The following is a 17,165-nucleotide window of genomic DNA, read 5'->3' on the forward strand; positions in this document are numbered from 1 at the left end:
TTTGACAGATGCACCATGATATCGGGTGAAAGTGATTCCCTCTGGGGACGGGTTGATGTCATGTAACGCCAGTTACACAGGGGAGAGAAGCGTGAAGTTGAGGCTTACTCAGGTCCCAGGGGGAATGCATAACGCTGCCAATGTCCTCATAGATCCAAACTTGATAATCCTATTGCAGTCGGTTATAAACATTACCTTTAATTGGAATTGAAAACTACAAGCGGCAATTATCTAAAGTGTTTTAACCGAGGGGAAAGGTGCGCTTGAGGTGCCCAGTTTTTGTTGCGTTACAGAAGCCATGATGCGCAATTAAAAGCATTCCTCAATTTGTTTGCATTCGCAAACATGAAACGTAGTGACTGAGAATGAAAGCCAAATTAAAGGTAGAAAAATAAATCTTTCATTATGCTCGTTTAAACTGCAGATATTTGGTTTAAATTAAACCCAATAAATAATGAGTCCAATGAAACATCCAGCCAATAGATGAACAAGGTATTACGAAGTTAAAAAGCACAGGTAGCTCAATAGTTAAAAGCAAAAAGTCACGTAAAAAGCCAGCGCTCTTCGGTTTGACTTCCCTGCAAACATACGCCTTGGTAAATGAGGATTTGTTCATGCTAAGAAAGCATGATAGGGTGCAACATTATGATAGTAAAGACCATTAGGAACTATGAATAATCAGTTGACTACATTTGAGTAAACAATCATTGTAAACAGCTTGGATGTCTAGCCCTTTCATCCAACAAATAAAGTAAATGTTGCAACTTAACAATGAATATGTTCAGTACCCATGAAAATACTAAGTTTCAAATGTTATGAACTTGGTAGCCTGTTGGAAAAACCCATTTATTTATCAATTTGAGCAAATTCACATCGTTTTATGTTGTGGCTATGGGTTCAAAATCAGGCAACAACCCAAAAACAAAAACACAAATAAGGAACATTATTGAGGGGACAACAGAACAGCAATTCATTTAATACGTACTATTGTTTTGCTTCCTGCGGACAAGTGTGGAGGGCTTTGACGAAACAGCGGCACTGTACATACAGATTTGCTTTGCGTGGTCATGATCTATGGACACGTCAGCAACACCATCTGTGATCAAGCATTTACTGTACAAAGGGAGAACAGATGCCTCTGCATCGCTATACAGTACCCAAAGCCCAAGCTTTGCTTTCATCATCAGGTTGTCTACACACCGGTGGGCAAATTTAGTTTCACCACAAGAGGCTTACTTGGTGACTCACGTTCTACAAATTAGGGAACGAACATTTAGGTGAAACGGTACAATCATGAGAATGATGAGGCATGACAGAATACCGTATGGTAACTCAGGACCAGGCAAAAATCAAGTGATCAACACATTTGTCTTGTGTAATAGGGGTGGTTAAGTTACTATATGACGGCTGTAGAGTTTAGTCACAGATTACTTATACATTGGTATGTGGGGGGGGAAACAAAAGAAAACTATGAGTGTGGCCGCATCACAGCACAGCCCTCCAGCTGGGTGGGCCGAGGAGAACAATGTCTGTGCTGGGAGACCGCAGTGAAATGGCAGGGCTCAGAGGAGGCGCTTGGTCTGTTTGCAATTCTGTAAAACCATCATTTGTTCAGATAAAATCAAAAGCATGAAAATAAAAAGTATATATATAAATCTTTAACCCTCCCTCCCCCGTCCCGACCCTTAATTGGTGTACGATTGGCGTTTATTCTTCCTCGCTCTCGTTTTCATGCTCCATGTCCTCATCGCCGTTTGTTTTGGACTCCAATCTCCCGTCTTCATCACCGCTGTTTTGCCCTTCCATCGCTCCATCGTCCTCCTCATCCTCTTCCTCCCAATTCTGAAGAGAAAACGGTAGAGGTCACAGGATTAGACAACTCAAAAAAAGAAAAAGGACAACCCATGTACAACACTGGAAGGACGGTGTGGTACTCACGTCAGAGTTATCATCATCAGGAAGGCCTTCGTCCCCGGAGGCGTCGTCTTCAGAGGACTCTGGAGGACCAAGGGGAAACACATTAATCCAACCTCTGCAGTCATGGACATGTAAAAACTCTGGAGCACGCCCCGGTGTGCACTACACCTTATGACTACGGTCGGAGACGCGTGCTCAGATGGGCAATAACGCAACCAGTGAATCAGTAAACACCCCGTCTTAGAAGATCTCACATTGGTGTTTGAGTTCCAAGTGTGGGGCGACTGGAATAATCTGCATTTGAAATACCACAGCAAAGGCCATTTACACACACCGTGCACAAACCCACCTGACCCCACCCACCAAACGCGCATTAGGCAGCTCTGTTATTTTACAAATGTCAAACATTCCACTACTTTGACTTATATGTGGAACGCCAAATTTCATGCCAGTTATTGCCATTTCAGAAAGACACTACATATAAAAAAACTATTATTAAATCTAAAAGAACAATTCAAAGATGCATTACTGCCATTTATATAAAGATGTATATTCATTTGTTGACATCAATTTTTCGCGTGGGAGGAGAGGTCAGTGGTGAAGCGAAATTGTATGGAGATGGATCACATACGCATTCAAACGTTTAGACGGGACTCATCAGCTCACAAGCAATGCAAATGGTTAGCTGGCAGAAAGGGCTTTGTTTTGGTGAGGACAATGACCAAGGGCTTAACTTCCCAATCCCTGACTCGATACTTAAGAAACCATACACCTTCGTCATAGCAAGAGGTTTTGCCATTTTACCGAGAGGATATTAAGGTACTGAACGTCAACGCAATACAACCAATGCTATTTTAGAATACTTATTTTCATTGCTTATGGTATCTGTTGAAGATGACGTGAAAGGCATCACAACACCCATTATAACCTGATGATTGCTCGGACCCCAATTTTGTTATGTTAATGATATGAGGATAGTTGTCAAGTCAGTTGTACTTTATAAACAGTTTTGTACATGTCCACCCTTATCTAATTGAGTTGTGGTGTACTTCCTATAATAACATAACGCCAATTGAATGTGGCTGTTTTGCATAAACTAACAAAATGAACACGCACGTTTTTTTTTTTAAAGGCACAAGTTAAAACAATCAGATTCGCTATGATGAGATTCAAGGAATGACAATGAGTCACTTGACCACTCTATTGACCGCGTTGCAGCGAAAGTTAAATGTAACTTTAAAAACTGAAAGCTTCTCTAAACAGTGAGGAGAGAAAAAAGTTGATGGTAGCTGAGCACATTCCAGCATGACCTTATGCCGCAGATGAAATTTGTGTGTATAGGAAATGGCGATGAAATACAAAAGGTGGATGGATGGATTTTTTATAAAATCGACATCAGGGCAATATTGAACTTAATCAGATCAACCTTATTGCTATTGAAGTTTTAATTATTATCACTTCAGGTCAAAATATACTTTTCACTTTTAGCTTTAACCTTTGTTCTCTTTGAACTTTGATTCAGACTATCAATATAAACGGCCTCAGGCATAAATCAATCTACTGATCATACATAAAATATGGCAGCAAGCCACTAGTGATCATATTTCCACAGAAGTGGGGGGGCTATTGAACTCCTCTTGTTCAGGACACGGCCGGGCCCTAATAGGCACCCTCAGTTGGTAATTCACAGAAGCCTTTTACTATGATTTTCCGTGGTTGCCTTTTGCGGTGGAATTGTTACTCTGGTTGTTTTATGTTCAGATAGAAAGGACTCGGGACGGAGGAGCTCGTGATTTGCATAGGACTGCAGTACAGTAATGAGACTAAACAGAGCCACGTTCCGCTCAGAGAGGGGTCTGAAAGCTGCTGACCAGGTTGCCTGGCAACAGGAGCCTTGTTTGCATGTTAGATGAGTGACTGCACGGAATTCAAAAGTGCCTTGCCGAGTTACATGTGCCCGTGTTGAGATGCGTCAGCGCATCAGCTCAAGGGCTCGCAGAGAGAACGGCACTCAATAAAATGTAGAATACCGACTATTACTGCCACCAATTGTACACCTGCTCTGGGAAACCACTTTGACAAGCAACCCTTTGATAAAAAAAAAAAAGCACGTCTACCGGTTCAGTCAAACTGAAAAGCCAGAATGTCCGCCATTGAAGGTGCTGACCGAATCCCTGCACGTCCTGAACCGCAGGGTACCAAACATAATGGCTTTGATGAAATGGACTGAAGTTTCATCTCATTCCACCCCCCCCAAGGACAAACGGTGATGTATTCCTTACCCTCTTCGTAGACCAGCTTAGCAGTGCGGTCCACTTCTGTGTCTGTGCAGCTGTTGCTTGTCGCCACCTAGTGGTGAAAACAAGGAGGTAGATGCAAAAAACATTCAAATCAAATCCCCAGAGCAGCCTTCTCCTGGTCTCTTCGTTGCTCAATCCCATTGGCACCAACTTTCAAAACCCCAAAAGCTTCGGGACCAATCAGTGCTATGGGAGAGAGTTTAAGTCGCCAAGTTCCCTGCCGCTGCTGAATCTGGTCTTAAGTCAAGCAAATACATTTGACAGAAATTTGATCCGAAGGCTTGCTTCGATTTTTACACTTACTTTCTGTCGCCGCAGTCTTTTTGGAAATTATGCAGGCTGTAACACTCACGCCGTGCTTAGTCATGAATTAACTATCTATCCCTTGATTGGTCCTTCCACTTGTTTTGAATGCAATGGGATCGAGGCAATTCTGAGATTCAGTGACAAATGGAGATGTGACCTTAATGTCCAAGAAGGTTAATGCTTCGTAGGCCGATTCTGGTTTTGGTACACAATGCTAATGTACAAAGCTCTATGTAAAAGGTGCATACCTGTGTGATGAGAAGAAGCAGTTTGCCATTCAGCTTGTTTAACCTGTGGAACATTTTCACCCTGCTTTCGATCATGTGGTACAGCACTCCGAGTTGGTTTACCAAGTCAGGCAGCTGTGGAATGGGAACACATGAGGACCATAATGAACAAGAAGCTGGGTAATTGGCGGCGTTTAAGAACAATATTAACAGGTTCATACCAGGCATGAAAAGATATGTCAGGTAGCATTGCACTAGGGCGAAAACAGACGACTTGTGTTGCTGTCCACATGCAGGCTTTTGGGGGTTAGTCTTAGTACGTGATTATTATTTTTTAAGTTCGCCAAACCTAAGAGGCAACTGATATGCCTTAAAGAGGTACCAATAAGTACAGAGTACTGAGAAACATTACAATGTTTGAAAGTAAGGAGATCAATTTTGTGTTAGTGAAGCTCAAAACTGATCATGATCAATGGCTCACTCCCTATAGGTGAGTGTGCCCTGGGTTGTGCAATAGTTCAGCTGAATCCCGACGTAAATGAGATGAAAACTGACCAACGCCAAGACACGTCAACCCAGTTTCTAATTTTTATAGTGTTATTTTGTCAGGTTTGCTGCCAATATGGGAAATTAAGATTTGACTACAAATATTAAACCCGGTTGTTATAAATGAGATTCCAATAAAAGTCAAATAATGTGCACAAACAATATCACAGTAATGCTACCGGCAGTCAGGATGTCTAATCAAATTTAAATACGGAAAGTGTTTTGCAAAGCACTCCCAATATCTAAGGCTTAAAAATACTTTTGTCAACCTTGACTAAATGGTTTACGCACTGGCTGCAGCTATTCTGTACTTAGTGGAGTACAGAATACATTACTGGCCTGCATCACATCCAAAGTTAACTTGAATGGAATCATTTTAAATTGAACAAGTTGTACTACTAGGGAACACAAGACTTGCAATGAAAATAAGTATTGCAAGCTAGCAAAATGACAAATTAATGACCCATTTCTTAACCGTCAGCCAGTGTCAGTGTCTAGTCCATCAGGCGGGTTGCAGGGTGGACTCACCGATGACAGGTACGAGGTGTGTTGCACGAGCACCGCCTTGAGCCACCGTACCATTAGTAGGGCCCTGCAGGGGGAGGGGGAGAAGAAGCCATACTCCATTAGCGGCTCACATAGCGTTGTACAGCGGTATGATGGTGGTGCCGGTATGATGTGGCCCTCTAGACCGAGTGGGAACCTGCGGTGTTGTGACAAAATAATGAAGTGCGCAGGGCAGGGCGGGGTGTGCTTCACTTACGCTAGGGGATGTCCTTGCAGTCTCTTGGTGATCTGAGAGAACGAAACAAAAGTTTAGATATTCGTTGCAAGGCTTTCTTTTTTTTTTTTAACAATAGAAGTTGAGAAATAATGATTTGGACTCACTTGGTTCACCAACGGCAGGACTGCTGGGAGTGGCAACCGGGCCACAGTCTTCTTTATCTGCATTTCTTTCTTGTTCTGGAACACTTTCTGCAAGGAGGAGTGGAAACATTATTTGGAGATCTGCATCGAGGTAACAGACAAGTTACAAACAAACTTGCACATTAGAATTGATTGGGGGCGATGATAAAGCACACGTACATTCAGGATCTCTGCATCTTGGCTCTCCAAGCCTTGCACCAGAAGCACTGCAAAGTTGTCCATCTGGAGGGAGGGAAGCCCCTTCACCCGGCCCTTCTGTGCAGATACGGTGGAAAGATCGATCTCTTCAAGACGCTCTTCTATTGACATCTGCACAAAGGGAATGAACAAGTGGTTATAAAAAGGGTATCCAATTGGTTCCACATATTCAACTGGCTTGCCAACTCGATAGTGAAACACCAACCACAACTACAAAACAAATGGCAGATATGGTTCCATTTTCCCCAAAAGTCAAAAGCAATTTATAAGAATACGAAAAGATAAATTAAGCTTACCTCTGTAGTTTTACCGCCTAGTTTCCTCTTCTCTGATCCTAGTGAGGTCATGGTGATGGGAGCCTGGTGACCAGGAAGCCCTGGGACCAACACTTTGCTCTTGGTATTGACTAATGGCGTTTTCACCTGGAAAATTTGGATTCACTTTAAATATTGACCACGTGTTCACTCCATGATTGCCACACAGAAAATCAAAATGTCTACATGCCAAGCACTTGCAATTCGCTGGAGCAAGGGACAAGACAAGTGGCGGTAAGGACAAGATGGTGGTACCTTGGAGACATTGGCGTCAACGGAGAGGGATAAAGTGGTCTTCACGTCCCGGGTCAAGCAGATGTGTCTTTCAGATGAGTTCACCTCCTGCAGATAGGCGAGTGGGTGGGGGTGTTAAAAATAAATAAAACGTCATCCTGTAAACAAAGCCCACAACATGCTGCTGTATTTCAACTGTTCTGCTTTACTCACCACCCTCTCCATGACAGGCTGAAGGTGGTTGCCATAGGCCAGCATCACACTGCGCGAGTCTGACCCCAGGGCTGTGGCCAGCAAGGGAATGGGCACCGGGGAGTCTTCTACGCCCGACATCTGCACGGTACAGGAGGGGGAAAGGGGCTTCTTGCACGGCCTGTGAGAAACACAAACAACAAATCAATCTACAGATGCTTCCGGATAAACACATGCTAGGTGACTAGGAACAACACTTTGAGGGTCTTACCCGTTCAAAAAGTGCTCAAAAAGATGGAGCTGTCCATCTTTGCACACCACAGCCAGTCTCATTGCCTGCACAAAGAATATTAGACTGACTTATTATTGAGAATAACCTATCCAAAACTGCATGAAAGACAGTAGCATCAATATTTTTCAAATCGGTCATATGAGAGCACAACGCGTCTGACCTCCTCTTTGCTGTTGGAAGAGTAGAGGTCAATGTGCAGGGGTTCGTCGGTCAATGTGAACGACACCACAGAGTTCTTGTCCTTGCCATCGTCTCGCACTTGCCTATAAAACACATACAAATGCATGAGTATCATAGCAGTAACACAAACTATTGATATAACTATGTGCATTTAAGTGGACAGGTATACAACAAAATCCAATAGAAAAAACAAGTTAATTATGAAAACGCATAAAGAGGGAAAAGGATCAAATAAGCATGCAAAAACACATGGAAAGGTACCACAATAGAAACATCTTTGAGGATGAGTCTTCAGTGGTATACATGTTAATTAGCTGCCAGCATCTACCCCATGCTACCACTGTGCAGTCTTTATACTGTATTGATGTGAAAAGAATGTTACAATATGCGATGAGGAGCTCATGATAGGCTGGGCTAGTTAAATACGAATGCCTGAAAACACTGCACCCGTTAGGATGACTTCTTTAGAAATCCATGCAGCTCTATTCCGTGCCATGAAACAAAAATACTATAAATAAAAACCAAAACCAAGAAGATCGCCGCCAAATTGTACAAGTAATACTATTACTACTACTGCTATTCATTCACAGAAATCCCGTAACTCACCAAACGCTGAGGAGCCTGTCATATGCAGCCCCAGACAGAAAGTACAGTCCATTGCCGTCTGGTGGCCGGGTGGTAGCAAAGCATAGGGTCGTTATAGCCGTCGAGTGGCCTGTGAATTTCTGAAAAGAGGGCAGAAAGCAAATGTTCCCATGTTTTTTTCATTCATTGACTAACTGCAAAACATTAATTAGTGTATTTACTGTTATTTGAAGCCAAGATAATAGAAAAAACATGGTTAACGATAGAGCCACAGTATGACGTTCCCTCTTGGCCATATTCAGACCGAAAATCAAACCAGCTCTTTATAAATAAGTACAGGCTGTAGTAGTGGGGAGATTTCAACTTGGGTAGACATTAGTGGAATAATGATGATGCACCCAGGAATAAAGATCCATTTGTGTCCAGTACCAAAGAGCTGCCGTGCTCACCCTATACACCTCCTTAGTCTCCAAGTCCCACATCTTGATGGTCTGTCCAGCAGAAAGCAGCAGCTTGCCGTCAGGACTCGCACACAAACTGGTCACTGCTGCACGGTCCGCTTTCCACTTGCTGAACACATTGAACAGATACATTCACACATTAACTCATCTGTCATCACCCCATACAAACATGGGGTAAAATAGGACTCTTTATCAAAGCTTAAATATCATGGGAATAAACTTTGAATCAAATAACCAAAGGTTAATTGGGGGTTTGACAATACATGGGCATGGCAACAGATGGCCATAAGCAATAAGACTGAATTTACAAAGGCAGCCATGGATCATTTGCAATAAATCACTTAATACTAGGGATGGGCAACGAACGTCGAATAGTCCGATAGTCTGAGTAACGTAGAAAATTAAATAATGAATGTGACTATCGTAATTTCTTACACAGTTCTTCTCAATGCTGTTAAACTCTCCGTTAATTTGCATGGGCCTTTACAACTTCCGGTGGTGAATACTTTTTTTTATAATTCACCGTTGCTAAGCATTTAATGACCGCTGTCAAGGAACATGGATTTATTTTCTTCTAAACAATTGATTTCATACAAATCATAATAACCTCTCCCTGTGTCATTGTGTGTGCGTATATACGAGGTGCGTGCGTGCGAGGGCTTTGACTTTTGCCCAAAAATCATATTCGAAGTTTGTTTACAGGCGGTACTATGCTTACCGGTCTTGCATGTTCCAACAGTTCATTAGGTTTCTAATAAATCGCTGTCTAATCAATACTTCATTCACTGCCTCTTCCGTGGTCATTACAACATTATGAATAGACTGCGTCGGGTTCTCCGACGTCTCTCCCTCTTGGCCTGCCCATAACAGGTTCGAATATTAAGGGCTGCCTAATACTCGTTCGAATTTTGATTTATTTTTTGATATTCTAATTATATTCGAATAACGAAGTTCGGAGTCAAAGCCCTTGTGTGTGCGGGGTTCTTGGACTGATTTTCGAATATTATTCCAATGCTTCTCAGTGAATATCGAATAGTATTTTTGCCAGAAATGCACATCGGATAATACCTTGAAAAACATGCTCCATGTAGAACAAAAAGCATTGCCCATCTAATTGAGTTTGCCTGTATTAGGTCATTGGCACTTTAAGTGGAATTAAGTTACGTCTCGGATAGAACTGCAGGGACGATCTCAGCGGTTGGTTTTCCTTGACGCTTTGTTGCTTTTCTTCCACTTTGGATAAGTTGTATGTAAATTATAGATGTTGGTAACATATTTATGCAGGTTTGTGCTTATTCGCTACTTCTATTTACCCTGGTGACCGTTTATGTAAATATGTCCCCGTCTGTGTTCCTCCGCTAGTGAGATTTGTTAGATATGTTGGCCAATTATCTTTCCAACTATCAAGGTTGTACATAAGCCTGTTCTGTGTACCAGTAGAGCAGTGAACTAAACCATCTCCTACGGTTAGGCTGTTCGTGACTTTTGAGATCATATTCCGGGCTAGGCCCCAATAGTCGGGCTACATTAAGAGCCATGTTAATAATGTGTACAGCTCCAAATTACCAGTACATTGATATACCAGTGTTATGGCTTATACGTGTGCTAGTTGAAAAAGCAATTGCTTGTGTGTTATTACTGTTCGATATAATTGTTCATGTATCATCGTTCCCTTAAGAACACATTCTTTCTCAAAGGAACGTTCCCAACCAGAAGCCTGTGGTCTCCCTGTGACTGGCGTTCACCAGCTCTACTCCGCACATCTACAGAGGCCCTAGACATATTTCAATTGTCTTTTATATTCTTGAAGTGTGCGCACGTGGAACTTTTGGGGGCCTTTGACATTAGTTTGCTTATATACCAACAGAATTGTTGGTATATAGCAAATGTTATATACCAACAAATATAGCAATTGTTATGTAAGATATGTAATTGTTATGTAAGATATGTAATGTTATGTAAGTTACTACGTAACTTACATAATGTGCAGTTGGATATATTGTTGAGCATCATTTTCGTTCACAACTGTGACCCAAATTTGAATGAACAATTGGCAAAGGATGTTCAACAATACATTATCCAGCATACTTTAGAAATGGCCTTGTGGATGCAAGGCATTCAAAAAAGAAGATGCCAGCAATCTGCCTGAGAAAAATGTATTTCCCCTCCATTTCATCAATATGGGTACACAGATAAATAAAAAAGGGCGCAAGTTGTTCTAGAAAATACAAGTTATGTGCGTAGTATGTGGCTACTGACCAGCGTGACTTTCCCGTTTGTAGGTCCCACTCTACAATTTGAGTATCGTCTGAACCGCTGTATAACAAGGCGTCCTGGGGGTGCCAATCCACACAGTTCACTGCTCCACTATGACCACCGTCCTATCAACAGAAGAAAGAAAACACATTAACAAAAAACACAACAATAATAATGCAATGAAATGTACGTAACCAGCAATTTTTCACATAACCCCACAGCCCACCTCTGGGGTTGTGGATAATTAGATATATTTAATTGATAAGGCTACCAGTGGAATAATTTGTGATTTACAAACATTACAAATGTAAGTGTACCGTGACCTCACCAGAGTGCAGTGCAATGCTCCTTTTGCTGTGCTGTAGATAAGCACAGTGCCCGCCGCCGTGCCCATTGCCAAAAGGTCTGCCTTCTGCTCCACCTGCACTGCCTCTGATTTCCTCTTCTTCCTCAGGGGACCCTCCTAAAAAAACAAAGTTAACAGTTAATGAAAAAGATCAAATCCATTAGAAACATATTTTGATGCTTGTGTTTTACATAAAATTGGGACATAAAGGAATAAGACCATATTCAGCTGGATAAGTAAATGTCAAAGTGATGTATGCCGAAATGGCCAATATCACGAGGGACCAAAAGTTTTTCAGGGGCAGCAATCTTGCTCGGTAAGATATAAACCCTTAAAGTATAAGGACATTTGCGTTTACTTGTCTTAGTATCTAAAGTATATTAAAACGCCAGTGATCTATGGCTTCAAGTGTCATGGTGGAACATGTTAGCTTGAAAGCTAAACCTTGTGTAGCTAACGCTAACTTCCAAATGCACTTTTACAAGCGACTGAGGAGACATCAACGATGCGGGACATTAAATAACGGCGCATCTGAAAACAAACAAACACAATGTGGGGTTGTTTCATTCGAATAACACTGATTTCCAGCAGCATTTTCTGAATTGAAAACTAATTTCCCAACCATGTGGGACCAACATGTGCGTTTCCCTCAGGCGCTACATAGCCAGCTAATAGCTGCTAACGTGGCCACCGCTGCTAACCCCATCCCTGTCCGTGTCACACAGGAGATGATCTTCACATTAACACATATGGTTAGTCACTCCTATGCTCAACAATAAATGCAATATACTCGGTTAACTGCCGACGCCCGGTTACAACTCATGCATTTCGTCAAGGCCTAAGCATTTTAAAGTACTGCTACCACCACATACCTTGACTGTCCGGCATGGTCCCCATGCTATGCAGGTACAAGTGGCACTCAGATGGGCAGAAGGCACATACTCTTGGTGAATAGTTTTACTATCAGTATTCCAGATTCTTAATCTACCATCTTGGGCACACAAGGCTAGATACTGGCGTGATTTAGGTGAGAAAACGCAGGGTAGTCCAAGCGAAGTGCTGCCACCGTCAGCCGCCATTTCCCCAGTACTGCGTGAGTCTGCGTGGTCGAAAAAACCACGTGTGAGTGTTCACAAGCAGGCGCATTTCCCCTGGAGTTTACAGCCTTCCCATTGGCTACTATCTACAAATGGGTGTGTCTTAAAAAAAATCGAATCCCTTTTGGGAAACAATATTAGATTTGAGTTTTAAATCAAATACAAGGCTTAGTACTACATTTGAGTATGTGGTGAATTGTAATTACCTCGTTTGTCGATTTTGCCTTGTCCACAGCAAAACAAACAAGCAGCTGAGTGCAAAGGTGAGCATCCCAGTTTACCACTCGGGTATTATCGAAACGGGGAAAGTGCTTTGATTATTTGGTATTAATCGTATAAGTGCACAGTACCACAATTGAACCTCACTGATATACGCAACAACGTTATCCCTCTATAACATCTGTGAGGTCACAATAGTATTTTGTGGGCTGCCCAATTAAAAAAACGAATACCATTTTTTTGCACCGATAAGACAGATTTCACAGTTAATGAAAGTTTAAAAAAGTTAACGATGATAATGATAATAATAATTATTATTATAATTATAATACAAGTATACACTTTTGGGTTTTTTTTCTTAGTTTTTTTGGGGTACTTCACAGAGAACCAATGGCGTCCTCTGCTGGAAAATGATGGTAGCTGGCCCCAAGCAGTCAGGCTCCTGGAAAAATCCAAACCCTACCAAACTGATTATTCAAATAATTTGTAAGTCGTAATTTGCAAAGCATTTTTGCACTAGAATCAACTGTTGCTGGTCCCACGACCACTTGAACCCTTTACACTTACACATTACACTTACGCTTTACTACACCTCATTACTTATTATTAGTCATTTTTACTTATTACCACTGTTTTAGTTGTTGTAGCCTCTTATTAATACTTACTTTATGTTATTATTTATTATTGTGATCTTTGCTGCTACTTATTGTTTACATATTTTTCATATTTTTATTTACTTTATCTTGCATTGTTGCTTCTTTGTGGCTGTTGATGGACCAAGCCAAACGACTTGGTTCACAAACGACTCTTGTGTACTTGTACAATAAGATGTAATACAAGTAATTCTGATTGGATACTGCCTAGAACCTGTCCATGCCTAGAACGCACAGGAGGCGGAGCATGCGTTGTCGCAGATTGATGACGTGAATCGTGTTGCTGCATGGGGAGCATGACATTCTGCTGCCGGATGCAATGCCATCGTTGGAGACCTACTTGACTTTCATGCGCAGCATTGTAGTAGATATCCCAAAGTCTTTGTTTTCTCGGCTGTCGTGACTGCAACTTCAATGTTTTGGATAAGTTTACTCAATTGTTTAGATATAGTTTTATATATTATTAACTGTTAATTTAAACCATGTCGATACATATCCCCATGGCAAGGGCTTTGCTTTGGCAGACGCTCGCACGAAATCAAATACCCAGTATTGGACACAAACGTTATAGGAAGCTGCATCAATACAATGTACAGTCAAGGGTCCATGAAGTAAGACGTTTTTCCGTAGGTACTAATAAGATGGACGAGGACGACAGCCAAAAAGTAAGACGAGATGTGTCTCTAGTCAGAAGACGTCCCCTGTCTCCACTGGAGAGAATTAGTCAGTTATTACCTCAGGAGTCCCTTGGACCTGAAGTGGAACAGTTAAGAGATTGTAATGATGACAGAACTGATGAAAGCCTGGCTGTCACTGAGGATTCAAACACTCTAGTCGCATCTGACAAAATCTGTGAATCAGATACACCCATAAAGGAAATCACAATGCCCCAAGAAGAGATTACACATCTATCTAATGGTCGGACTGTTGCCGATTGCAGTGACGTGCAAAGCCAAGTGGGGGCTGGAACTCCATCTCACATGGCCGAACCACTGCCAAAATCTCTCCCTCGGGAGACCATGATCGAGTTCGGGGAGCTGCTTGTTGCCGAGTTTCGCAAGAAAGGTCGGGTAGAGTTTAGGAAGATGTTCCAACTGCAGGAGGGAGTGCGTCTGCAAAGCTCCTGGGGTACCATAAACCACGACGACATGGCAGGGCGACCCTCGGGCCGGATTATGAGGACCACACACTGGGCTCCCATCCTCATTCGCCGCCCGAGCCTGGAGGATTATGTGCTGTTAATGAAGAGGGGACCAGCAATAGCGTACCCAAAGGTTCTGTTTGTTTAGTTCAGTTCATGGGCCTATTGTTACCAATATCGTTCTCTGTCATGGTGTGTTATTGAACAGTTCATTACAGACTAAACATTGTAACATTTGTATCCATGCATTTCTATTCCCTTCAGGATGCCAGCATGATGATGACAATGATGGACGTGGTAGAGGGAGACTGTGTGTTGGAGTCGGGATCAGGGTCCGGGGCGATGTCCCTTTTCCTGTCCCGAGCAGGTCTGTAGTACGAGCCACATACATTAGGCTTAATACATATGTGAGACATGCGTACAACATGCATCAATGGTTTTATGAAGACATTAACACTTGAAACTGAAATCGATATTCACACCTTCTATGTTAAAGACTTCACAAGTTATATCAATAAACTGTTGCACTAATGGATTTTTTTAAACCCTGACTACAATAAAATTAAATCCTGATGTACTTATCCTTTTAACTATTTACTAATCAGCAATTACTGAGTAGTGGAGTAACAGTGTTAGGCCTTCTCTTCCATTCTACACTGGTGGTGAAAATACTTTATTATTCGTGTGTGTGTGTGTGTGTGTGTGTGTGTGTGTGTGTGTGTGTGTGTGTTGCATGCACGACAGTGGGCTCCAAGGGTACCGTGCTGAGTGTGGAGGTCAGAGAAGACCACCTCGGCAGATCGGTGAAGAACTACAAACGCTGGCGGTTGTCGTGGGCCCGGCGGCGTGGGGGCGAGGAGTGGCCCGACAACGTTCACTTCCACCAGGCCGACCTGAGCTCCGCCTCCTCCCTGCTCGCCGGTCGGGGGTTCCATTCAGTCGGTTTAAACAGCAGAAATGCAAAACTACAAACTACAGTCCATTGAGCGTTTTTTTTAGTTCTTTCCCCAACACAATAACCCAGCACATTATGGAGATATTTCATTCTTGAGGTACTGACATGGATTCTTTGTGTTGCAGGTTGCTCTAGATCTCATCAGTCCCCAGTTGGTATTGCCAACGGTGGTTCCTCACCTCCACCCCGGGGCTGTGTGTGCGGTCTACTTGGCTAAGTGTGTAACATGAGCTTCCCCACTAGAGTAGATAAGTGGATTGTGTGTCACAACCCCTAAAAATACGTAAACAACAAGGAGAACAACATTTGCTCATTAGGTGTGCAAAGCCCTTATTGAGTATAAAGGTGTGATCTCAGGTTTGCCATCCCATATTTGAGAGATGTTTTAAGAGGTTCTGTCAGATAGTCTGAAGTTATTTTAAATGTTTTTGAATCGTCCTTACACCATCCACAGTATATATATGATCACACATTACTCCACATTGATCAGGTATATTGTACTTGCCTGCTTTTTTTTTTAAATTGGGCCATACGGACAAACCTCACACTTGTATCGATCCTATAGTATAACACAAGTCGTCGATCTACTTGACGGCATCCGTTGCTCGTCCCTTCCTCTGCTGTGCGAGCGCATCATCGAGGTGCCCGTCAGGGATTGGCTTGTGGCGCCGGCTCGCCAGAAAGACGGGGACTTCTGCACAAGGAAGTCTCCCCTGTCCAACGAGGACAAGAAGGACCTATGTGGAGTGGAGGAAAAAGGTGAAGTTCAATACAGCTTTTGATGTAAGATAAGACGTGTTAAGGAATGTGTTCTTTATAGAGGTGCAGAAGGTGTTACTGGAAGCTTAGGATCACACAGATCCTGTTTCATCTAAATGTTTTATTTTTTAAGGAGAGTCTGCGAACGATGCACGGCCTTTCGGAAGCGTCCCCTACATTAGCAGACCACACCCGGAGCAATTGAGCCACACTGGTAACAAAGCATTTGAAGTGTTCATCCTTCAAATCTAAAATCTCACATGTGAAATATGTGAGATATTGCACGATAGTTTCCTGATTTGAAATTGCTTTTGTTTTCACTTTCAGCATTCCTGGTAAAACTACGGAAATATGTACAGTAGCCTCTTTGCAATTGACATACATTTATTGTACACTTAGACTAATAAAAACTTGTGACCTGTTACCCTTCATTTTTGTTCGGGTGTGAATGTTATCAAACGAAGATCCAGGCACAGGCATTGCCACGAGAATATGGTACATTTTCTTGGTTGGCAGAACTATGCCAAAGGGAGGTTTTGTATGAGACACAATAATGACAAAATTAAAGACAAAACAAGACCATACTGAAGTTTAATTCTCTTCTCTATTTAGCCCTCCGCTAGAAGAATAATCACAATAGAAACCACACACATGCACCACAACAGTAGTATTTAGGGTTTCACAATGTACCTATTGTTATTGACATATCAATTTTATTGGAGTGTTAAAGTTTTCCCATAGGGGGACACTTTGATTCAGTCAAGGTTAAAACTATTCACTGATGGATTAAAAATTCTGAGTCAAAGTCAAAATTACCCATCATTTCTGGTCTGATAATGTAAAACATGGCAGAATGGCCAATTCTAGATATGCAAATATGCATACATTATTCTAAGAGCTGTCAGCTCCAGAAGGTAGCAGAATGTTGAAAATTGCCATGCACATTGATTGAGGGCACCTCCCCTAACAAAGTTTGAAAGTTTACATTAAGATTGGTGTTGACATCTCATTGAATCACGGCGCAGTAATTCCTCATAAGCGAAATGCACCAATTTGCCTA

At 42.1% G+C, this 17,165-nt stretch overlaps 2 protein-coding genes across 2 annotated transcripts; one reads left to right on the plus strand and one right to left on the minus strand.

Moving 5' to 3' along the window:
• Positions 1–712: 712 nt before the first annotated feature.
• On the minus strand, positions 713–12,432 carry wdr43 (WD repeat domain 43). The gene is made up of 18 exons (XM_056590402.1): positions 12,154–12,432; positions 11,264–11,398; positions 10,939–11,060; positions 8,668–8,788; positions 8,240–8,358; positions 7,614–7,716; positions 7,433–7,497; positions 7,183–7,342; positions 6,991–7,077; positions 6,718–6,843; positions 6,383–6,532; positions 6,185–6,271; positions 6,060–6,091; positions 5,825–5,888; positions 4,772–4,885; positions 4,200–4,266; positions 1,939–1,997; positions 713–1,842 (listed from the first exon to the last, which is right to left on the minus strand). Exons 1-18 carry the CDS (start codon positions 12,358–12,360, stop codon positions 1,708–1,710), a joined length of 1,953 nt encoding a protein of 650 aa, XP_056446377.1. The 5' UTR covers positions 12,361–12,432; the 3' UTR covers positions 713–1,707.
• Positions 12,433–13,495: 1,063 nt separating this feature from the next.
• On the plus strand, positions 13,496–16,795 carry trmt61b (tRNA methyltransferase 61B). Its single transcript, XM_056590982.1, has 7 exons — positions 13,496–14,524; positions 14,656–14,758; positions 15,136–15,329; positions 15,472–15,563; positions 15,912–16,105; positions 16,239–16,319; positions 16,433–16,795. Exons 1-7 carry the CDS (start codon positions 13,733–13,735, stop codon positions 16,465–16,467), a joined length of 1,491 nt encoding a protein of 496 aa, XP_056446957.1. The 5' UTR covers positions 13,496–13,732; the 3' UTR covers positions 16,468–16,795.
• Positions 16,796–17,165: the final 370 nt, after the last annotated feature.

Source organism: Gadus chalcogrammus, chromosome 5 (genome assembly GCF_026213295.1).
Source record: "Gadus chalcogrammus isolate NIFS_2021 chromosome 5, NIFS_Gcha_1.0, whole genome shotgun sequence".
NCBI lineage: Eukaryota > Metazoa > Chordata > Actinopteri > Gadiformes > Gadidae > Gadus > Gadus chalcogrammus.

Coding starts and splice junctions, on each gene's coding strand:
- wdr43 (XM_056590402.1), bottom strand. CDS start 12,360: ATGGCGGCTGACGGTGGCAGCACTTCGCTTGGACTACCCTGCGTTTTC. Junction 7,343..7,432: donor TTTGAGCACTTTTTGAACGG/GTAAGACCCTCA, acceptor TGTTTCTCACAG/GCCGTGCAAGAAGCCCCTTT. Junction 6,533..6,717: donor TAGGCGGTAAAACTACAGAG/GTAAGCTTAATT, acceptor CCCTTTGTGCAG/ATGTCAATAGAAGAGCGTCT.
- trmt61b (XM_056590982.1), top strand. CDS start 13,733: ATGTCGATACATATCCCCATGGCAAGGGCTTTGCTTTGGCAGACGCTC. Junction 14,525..14,655: donor CAGCAATAGCGTACCCAAAG/GTTCTGTTTGTT, acceptor TATTCCCTTCAG/GATGCCAGCATGATGATGAC. Junction 15,330..15,471: donor CCGGTCGGGGGTTCCATTCA/GTCGGTTTAAAC, acceptor TTTGTGTTGCAG/GTTGCTCTAGATCTCATCAG.